The 8,383-nt window shown below is 47.2% G+C and overlaps 1 protein-coding gene across 1 annotated transcript; it reads left to right on the top strand.

Annotated features, from left to right (window-relative positions):
- The first annotated feature begins 823 nt into the window (after positions 1-823).
- On the top strand, positions 824-7,690 carry clcn4 (chloride channel, voltage-sensitive 4). Its single transcript, XM_031740665.2, has 12 exons — positions 824-1,008; positions 1,515-1,669; positions 1,777-1,876; positions 2,110-2,297; positions 2,379-2,501; positions 2,775-2,981; positions 3,109-3,189; positions 3,269-3,814; positions 3,898-4,084; positions 4,287-4,685; positions 4,774-4,990; positions 6,686-7,690. Exons 1-12 carry the CDS (start codon positions 993-995, stop codon positions 6,774-6,776), a joined length of 2,310 nt encoding a protein of 769 aa, XP_031596525.1. The 5' UTR covers positions 824-992; the 3' UTR covers positions 6,777-7,690.
- The last annotated feature ends 693 nt before the right edge of the window (positions 7,691-8,383 follow it).

The following is an 8,383-nucleotide window of genomic DNA, read 5'->3' as shown; positions in this document are numbered from 1 at the left end:
AAGACGCTTTTCTTTCCAAGCTCCTTAGACTACAATGACCTGGATGACTGAGAACCTTCACAGACATACTGTAATAACCTTTACTCTGGTGTTAGTTTGTCATCAGCTAAATGTCTATAGCTGGTCCAAAATGCTGCAGCACGGTTACTAACTGGCACACACAAGCGAGAACACATATCTCCCATACTGGCGTCATTACACTGGCTGCCAGTTAGTTTTATGATTAATTTTAAGATTTTATTATTTGTTTTTAAGGCATTGAACAGGTTAGCACCCTCATACATTTCTAATCTTTTAAATTGGTACACTCCTGCAAGATCACTGAGGTCTGCGGAACAATTGCTCCTGGCTGTCCCGAGGTCCAGATTAAAGCACAGAGGAGATCGGGCCTTTGCTGTAACTGCTTCTAAACTGTGGAACAAACTGCCCCTTCACATCAGGACCTGCCCAACATTGGACACTTTTAAAACCCGTCTGAAAACCCAGTTTTATTCCTTGGCTTTTAAATCAGAATGAGCTTGTATTACTTTTATTTATCTTATTTTTTACTCAAATCTTCTAATTTTATGATTCTTTTTCTCAACTCTTATCATGTCTCCCTATGTTTTTATTTCTCTTAATTATCTTAATTGTACACCACTTTGGTCAACGGTTGTTGTTTTAAATGTGCTACATAAATACATTTGACTTTGACTGGTTTGTAATTTTTCAAACTTTAATCTTTCTTGTAATTCCCACGCGTGGCCATCAGAGGGCAGAAAAGACTCCAAACACCTGAAACACGACGAGATTTGAGGTGGGTCCAAGCAAAGAGAGATCCCGAAGTATCGCGATACTGACAGGTTGCACGGAGCCTTCTGCGACGTTCCTGTCGGCTTTTATTTATTTTTCTCTCGCCGAATTTGACTAAAATGTCATTTTTATTTGACAACGTATCAGTTAATAATTGAAGAGATTTTATTTTAGACCCGCAGCGGTCAGCACGGAGCAACATGGAGGCCGCCGAAGGTAAACAACAACAACAGCCAGTGAAATGATGCTGAGTTAGCCTGGTTAGCCTCAGGAGCTAACGTAAATAAAGGCTCCGCGGTGCTGTTTGTGCTGCTGGATCATTTCAGGTGTGAAGTCTGACAAACACAGTGGAGACTCTCGGTGGTGATTGCATTCATGTCAGAGGAGATAGTTGTTGTTGTTGTTCGGCAGGTAAATGTGAGGAGATCTGCCCTCATCCTGTGATATGAGGCAGGTGAAATGTTTCCCCTCCTCCTTTTAACTCATTGGGATCTTTGAATTCAGTAAAGGCTGACAGCACCCGGCTCCTCCTCATCAGGATAAACAGAAATGCATATTATTAAAAACACGTGGATCTTTAATTTAAGCTTTTATTCTTATTTATATGAATGTGTTGAGCAGGTGATATCTCATTAAACTGATGAGCATGGACATTAACGTTAAATAAACAGTGAGTGTTTACAAATCAAATTAACACTGATGACGTCCTCACTTTCTTCCAGGTGTGAGCGCCGCCACGCCCACAGAGGAGATGAACGGTGCCGGGAACCTGATGGACTTCCTGGATGAGCCTTTCCCCGATGTGAGCACGTACGAGGACTTCCACACCATTGACTGGCTGAGAGAGAAATCCAGGGACACGGACCGCCACCGTAAGGTGTGTGCTCCATCTATTCCTCTCCCTCCTCATTGTGAGGTGTGATGTGTGAGCTTTTATTTGAAATCCACACAGCAAACATGTAAGTTGATCCTGTGTTTCTGCAGATCACCAGCAAGAGCAAAGAGTCCCTCTGGGAGCTGATTAAGAGCCTGCTGGACGCCTGGTCGGGATGGGTGGTGATGCTGCTCATCGGCCTCCTCTCAGGTCAGGCTCGCCGTGTCTCTGATCTCCTCCTCCCCTTAATGCTGCTGGGTTTAAAGTTCCAAGGCTTCATCTATCTAGCTTCCTTTTCACCTTTATTTCTGTTTCTTACTCTGTTGTTGAAGCTGCAGACGTCTCTCTGGCGGTCCAAGCGACACCGGAAGAGAAACAGGAGCAGTCTGAGAGTGATGAAGGTGTCTCTGAGGTGGAATGACTCCTCCCCTTCTCCTCCACAGGGACGCTGGCCGGTGTGATCGACCTTGCCGTGGACTGGATGACGGATCTGAAGGAGGGTGTGTGCCTCTCGGCGTTCTGGTACAGCCATGAGCAGTGCTGCTGGACCTCCAACGAGACCACGTTTGACGACCGGGACAAGTGCCCACAGTGGCAGAAGTGGGCGGAGCTGATGACAGGCCACGCCGAGGTTGAGTTGCCCGCTTTTACTGGTTGTGTGTGTTTCTTCAATGAGTGGACAGAGTGATGAGCTAACTCTGTGTTCTCTCAGGGAGCCGGAGCGTACGTGCTGAACTACTTCCTGTACATCCTATGGGCTCTGCTCTTCTCCTTCCTGGCGGTGTCGTTGGTGCGAGTGTTCGCTCCGTACGCCTGCGGGTCGGGAATCCCGGAGGTAACAAACTTTTTCACTGGATAAACAAATTAAATCAGTTGGAGTTGCCTCAGTTCATTTGAGCAGGCTTCTAATGAGCTGTGTTACTTGCAGTAGGTGGCATTAGGCCACGCCCCCATGCAGAGACAGGAACTGAAGCCATGACATCAGTGGACACCACAGTTAGATGGTTTTTAACAGTTTTCCTGCTGGACTTTTTAAATGGAGTCTGATTGCGCTGTCAGCCATGCGTTCGCTCTCACATGTCTCCGTCTGTTTACATGTTTTGTGCAGATCAAGACGATCCTCAGCGGCTTCATTATCCGGGGCTACCTGGGGAAGTGGACCCTGCTGATCAAGACAGTCACGCTGGTGCTGGCCGTGTCGTCGGGCCTCAGCCTGGGGAAGGAGGGTCCTCTGGTCCATGTGGCGTGTTGCTGCGGAAACCTCTTCTGCAGCCTTTTCTCCAAGTACAGCAAGAATGAGGGCAAGAGGCGAGAGGTATGCTGCGGGAAAAACACTCCTGACCTTTGACCTTTTAAGGGCAGTAAGATTTCCTCACAGTGTTCACGCTCTTCCCTCGATGAAGAAAAAGTCACGTAGATGTATGTGTGTCTGCCTCCTGCAGGTGCTGTCGGCAGCGGCGGCAGCTGGAGTGTCGGTGGCGTTCGGTGCGCCCATTGGAGGAGTCCTGTTCAGCCTGGAAGAGGTCGGCTATCAGACCGGACACAGAGTATCTGTAGCTCCTCCTCCTCTCTCCTAACGATGTCCTGTGCTTCCTCCTGCAGGTCAGCTACTACTTCCCTCTGAAGACTCTGTGGCGCTCCTTCTTCGCCGCACTGGTCGCGGCCTTCACGCTGCGCTCTATCAACCCATTTGGAAACAGCCGCCTGGTGCTCTTCTATGTGGAGTACCACACGCCGTGGTACATGGCCGAGCTGGTGCCCTTTATCCTGCTTGGCGTCTTCGGCGGCCTCTGGGGGACCCTTTTCATCCGAGCCAACATCGCCTGGTGCCGGCGGAGGAAGACCACACAGCTGGGGAAGTACCCGGTCTTGGAGGTGATCGCAGTAACGGGGATCACTGCCCTTCTGGCTTACCCCAACCCATACACCCGCCGCAGCACCAGCGAGCTTATCTCAGAGCTCTTCAACGACTGCGGCGCGCTCGAGTCATCGCAGCTCTGCGATTACGTCAACAACCCCAACATGAGCCGGCCGGTGGACGACATCCCGGACCGCCCGGCGGGACCTGGTGTCTACAACGCCCTGTGGCAGCTCACCCTCGCACTCATCTTCAAGATCGTTATCACCATCTTCACCTTCGGCATGAAGGTCAGTGCGAGGAAGACGATGGGCTGGAAGTCGGTGTTTGTTTCCTGTTTCTGTTTCCCTGAGCTGATCTCTTTCCTCCTCAGATCCCCTCGGGTCTCTTCATCCCCAGCATGGCGGTCGGGGCCATCGCCGGGCGGATCGTCGGGATCGCCGTGGAGCAGATGGCCTACCATCACCACGACTGGATCATTTTCAAGAACTGGTGCCGGCCCGGCGCCGACTGCGTCACGCCGGGACTGTATGCCATGGTGGGAGCCGCCGCCTGCCTGGGTGAGTGCACCGTTCACCCATTAGAAGCTTTAAGATGTAGACATGATGAGGCCTCGTGTCAGGCCTGCCTGAAACAAGCTGTTTTAGCTCCTCCCCCTTTAACCCAAGCTTTGTTCTGATTGGCTGCCTCTGGTAAACAGCAGAAACTTCTCACACTGTGAATGGTTGAATTAAGTCTCCTCCTGTGTTTGTGTTGCTTCAGGCGGTGTGACGAGGATGACCGTCTCGCTGGTGGTCATCATGTTTGAGCTCACCGGCGGCTTGGAGTACATCGTCCCCCTGATGGCCGCCGCCGTCACCAGCAAGTGGGTGGCAGATGCATTCGGTAAGGAGGGCATCTACGAGTCACACATCCTGCTAAACGGCTACCCGTACCTGGACGTGCGGGACGAGTTCACCCACCGCACGCTCGCCACCGACGTGATGCGTCCCCGCAGGAACGACCCGCCGCTGGCTGTCCTCACGCAGGACTCCACGACGGTAGAGGATGTGGAGACGCTGATCAAAGACACGGACTACAACGGTTTCCCCGTGGTCGTGTCCAGGGAGTCAGAGAGGCTCATCGGCTTCGTCCAGCGCAGAGACCTCACGCTCGCCATCAGTAAGTCAACCGCAAATGCACGTTAGTCTTTAGTGAATCTGATCGAAATGTTTCCACTGACTCCTCCCCCCTCTCGCTCCATCCACAGAGAACGCCCGTCAGAAGCAGGACGGCGTGGTGAGCAGCTCAGTGGTCTACTTCACCGAGGACGCACCGCAACTGCCGGCGAGCAACCCGCAGCCGCTTAAGCTGCGACGCATCCTCAACCTCAGCCCATTCACCGTCACCGATCACACGCCCATGGAGACCGTGGTGGACATCTTCCGCAAGCTTGGTCTGCGCCAGTGTCTGGTCACCAGGAGCGGGTAAGAGCACGCCCAATGCCATCTGCTGTTACTGCCATTCGTCCTCCGTTCCACTACAGCCTGAAATATGGAAACGGTTGAAAATTCTCTTCTTTTTTTTTTTTTGCCTGTCCCGTTTGGTTCTTTTGCCATCAGAATTATTGTCTAAAGGCAAAGAAAGATGCCCAACGGATTTACTTTACCAAATGGACCATCCCGGCCTTGCCGTATTGGTTCATTTGATTCACCTTTGCTTTTATTGTTTATTTTATTTTATTTTCATTTGCTACATATGGGACAGACATGACTGGGGGAAAGAAAAGAGAGAAAGAAAGAGAGGTAGGGAAAGAAAAACAGCGGGGAAGAGGAACAGTGATTAAGGGCAAAAAAACAAAAACAAACAGACAAAAAATACTTATATCACTCACCTGGATCACCTGTTGAGAAAGAAAACAAGCAAAAAAAGAGAGCAATATAATAAACAACATAATCGCGATGATCTATGTGAGTATAACAGTAAATACTAAATATTGAATATTATTGTGCAGCACGTAGGATCGACAGCACACAGTGTGCTTTGAGGTAGCAGCCAAAAAGGGTGTAGTTTGTGTGTGTGAGCACCCGTGTGTACACCTGTGAGCATGAGCGCACTTGTATTTAAAAGGTTCCTTCATGTAATGATCTGCTAGAGGGTTGAAACTTCTCAAAGAAACAGGGTCAGATTTCATTCAGGAAGCACCTACAAAGTGCTGAAAACTTAGTTTCACTTTGTTGGTGACAAACTGGATCATTTGCAGTTGTCCTGCCACCAAAAATACTGTGAATACCTTGACTTTAGCAGTGACGTTCATCAGTAAAAAGCCTGAAACCGTTTGTAGCTCAGAAGCTGATCTGTATCATTCTTTTAAAATGTTAGAGAAGGATTCTCTCCAGTCTGCAGGAAACAGAGAAGCAGCAGCTTCATGTTTCCTTCTCACCTCTGATGTCATTGGCTGCTCTGTTGGTAAGAGCAGCCAGTATTTCAGGGCTTTATCTAGAATAATAGAGATCGGGTGTTCAGTACAGTGTTTTCTCTTCTATGTGCCAGTCTTTTTCTAAAAATGCACTTAAAAAAAAAAAAAGATGAGGAAGGTGAAGCTGGGCTGAAGTTTTTATGGTCGTATTTCTGCAGCAGCCGGCTTAGCTTTACAGATCAAAGAGATCAGCAGCTTTTTCATTAGGTTATTTTAAGGTCAAACGGCTCCCTCTAGTGATTCAATGAGATCATTTGTCTTAATAGTTATGAAACAAAGTGACATAAATAATTGTTAAAACTCCTAAAACCAATTAATTTATGACTTCTTTAATCTTTATTACATCTTTATTACCTCTGTTACTTATTTAAAAGAAATAAAAATGAAAATAGGTCTCCTGTAACCAAGATTTAAATAAACCCAAACATATTCAATGTTTACTCACTTATATGAGAGGCCAGCTGGTGTTTAGAGGTCAGGACACTTTGTGATCCAGCCTGCAGTGTCCATGCTTCGCTGTTTCTGCCAGGAGGCTGGGTCTTAGACTCAACTTTCTCCTGTAGTTGATTGATCTGTGTGATCAGAGTGGCTGTAAAGCTGATCTGGTTGCAGTTTCAGTTTGTCTCCTCTAATCTGCACATTCTTCCTTTGCTCATCACATGGGCAGCAACCTCTGACCTTTGTTTGCATCCCTCCCATGCAGGCGTCTCCTGGGCATCATCACCAAGAAGGACGTTTTGCGTCACATGGCCCAGATGATGAACCAGGATCCAGAGTCCATCATGTTCAACTAGCGTGAGAGGCGGGTTTACTGCCCTGATGGTGTAAATATGTCAAACTGGAAAGATGACGCCATGCTGCTCTGCTACCTGTGAAAAGCCCCTCCCACCTCCCTCGATATCCAAACCCCGCCCCCCCCTGCAGTGGCAGGAAGGCTTTAAAACGTAGTGAATCTACCTTAACGTCGTTCATTTGCTGCTGCTCGTTCAGTTTAGAGATTCGGATGAAGGGAAACTGCGACTTCAGGGCAGTGTGTGTGTGTGTGTGTGTGGAGTGAATCGCAGGGTTAACGATCATGTCTGATCATATTTAAATGAAATTTGGACCTCTGAGGCTCCGTGATGATTGTTTTTATTGATTCATGGTGTAGGTTTTAGAGATTATCTCATTCAGAAGGGTGTCTTTATTCTGCCTAGCTTTCCTGTCTTTTGGAGCTCAAACGGCTCTGTGTGTTAGATGTGTATATTTAACCCTAAAACACTCAGACTTTATAAAGATTTATAAAGTTTTAACATATTTGGTGAAGTGCTATTCACCACATTTCCAGATCCAGACCTGTTGAGTGATCTTCAGACCCGAACCGTCAACATATTTAGAAAGTTTAGCTCTTCTTTGAATCCAAATTCAACTTTATCGGTTAAGAAAATGCACTACAAGTATCTATGAAACACACACGCTTCTGAATGAGATGATATTCAGTCATAACTGGAAAATGATCATGTGTATCTTTAAATCTGGAGGTGAAATGGGACCAGCTGTGAGGGTCACACACATCTGGAGCTAATTTTATTTGAAGTTGAGGACTTTGTTGCACTTTGTCTTATTTTGTTGTACGTGTTGCTGCCATATTTATATATTACTGCTGCCTGTGTTCATGCGTCTGGTGGACATGCCAGCTCCCTCAAACACTAAACCTTGTTTATTTGTTTGTTTGTTTTACTGTAGCATTGGTTGTTCTTCTAATTACCAGCCAATCAGATTCTTTGCACAGAGAGGAAATCACAAAGCTCTCCAACTAAACTCCACCCATAAAAATCAAAAAGCAACCCTGGTCTTAGAGGATGGGTGTGCACCTCTGAACCGCTACCAGCCGTCTCAGCTGTTTTCCTCATAGAGACAACCTCCCCTGGACCCTGAATGACCAGCTTTGACATATCCATAAAGTTGTAGTTTGATGACCTTTAGAATAGTTTTGGGGTTTTCACGAGTTTATCAGATCAGAGAAGAACTTTAAGGCTTCCTCCTGGTTGAATTTCAGTGGGTAAGGAATTAAAATGCTGTGTGGTTGTCATGTTTGACCTGATTGCACAAAGATTTAACATCTAATTTAACACCAAACCAGAAAACTTAAAAAGCAAACAACATCCACTAGAACAGCTCCCAGAGCAGGCAGCTCAGAGTGTTTCATTCCTGCACTGCAGGAGGGGAAAAAGCTAATTTTCATCATTTTATTTGCTGCTGAGTCATTTAATCCACATTATTCTTTGGTACTACATTTATATTTGATATTAATGATCAAAGCTGTAATCTGCAGGAGAGAGGACAGCTGCAGCAGATTTTACCCCTAAAGCAGCTGAAAAGACTTTCTTCTCCTTGTTGAGGAGATGGTTTGAAGACATCT

The sequence above is a fragment of the Oreochromis aureus genome, linkage group 23 (assembly GCF_013358895.1).
Source record: "Oreochromis aureus strain Israel breed Guangdong linkage group 23, ZZ_aureus, whole genome shotgun sequence".
Lineage (NCBI taxonomy): Eukaryota > Metazoa > Chordata > Actinopteri > Cichliformes > Cichlidae > Oreochromis > Oreochromis aureus.
Note: the sequence above shows the minus strand (reverse complement) of the source record. Positions and strands in the feature narration are given on the sequence as shown.

Excerpts from the sequence above, each read along its gene's own strand:
- clcn4 (XM_031740665.2), top strand. Across the intron at positions 2,298-2,378 it reads TGATGACAGGCCACGCCGAG|GGAGCCGGAGCGTACGTGCT; the intron begins GTTGAGTTGCCC and ends GTGTTCTCTCAG. Across the intron at positions 3,190-3,268 it reads TCCTGTTCAGCCTGGAAGAG|GTCAGCTACTACTTCCCTCT; the intron begins GTCGGCTATCAG and ends TTCCTCCTGCAG.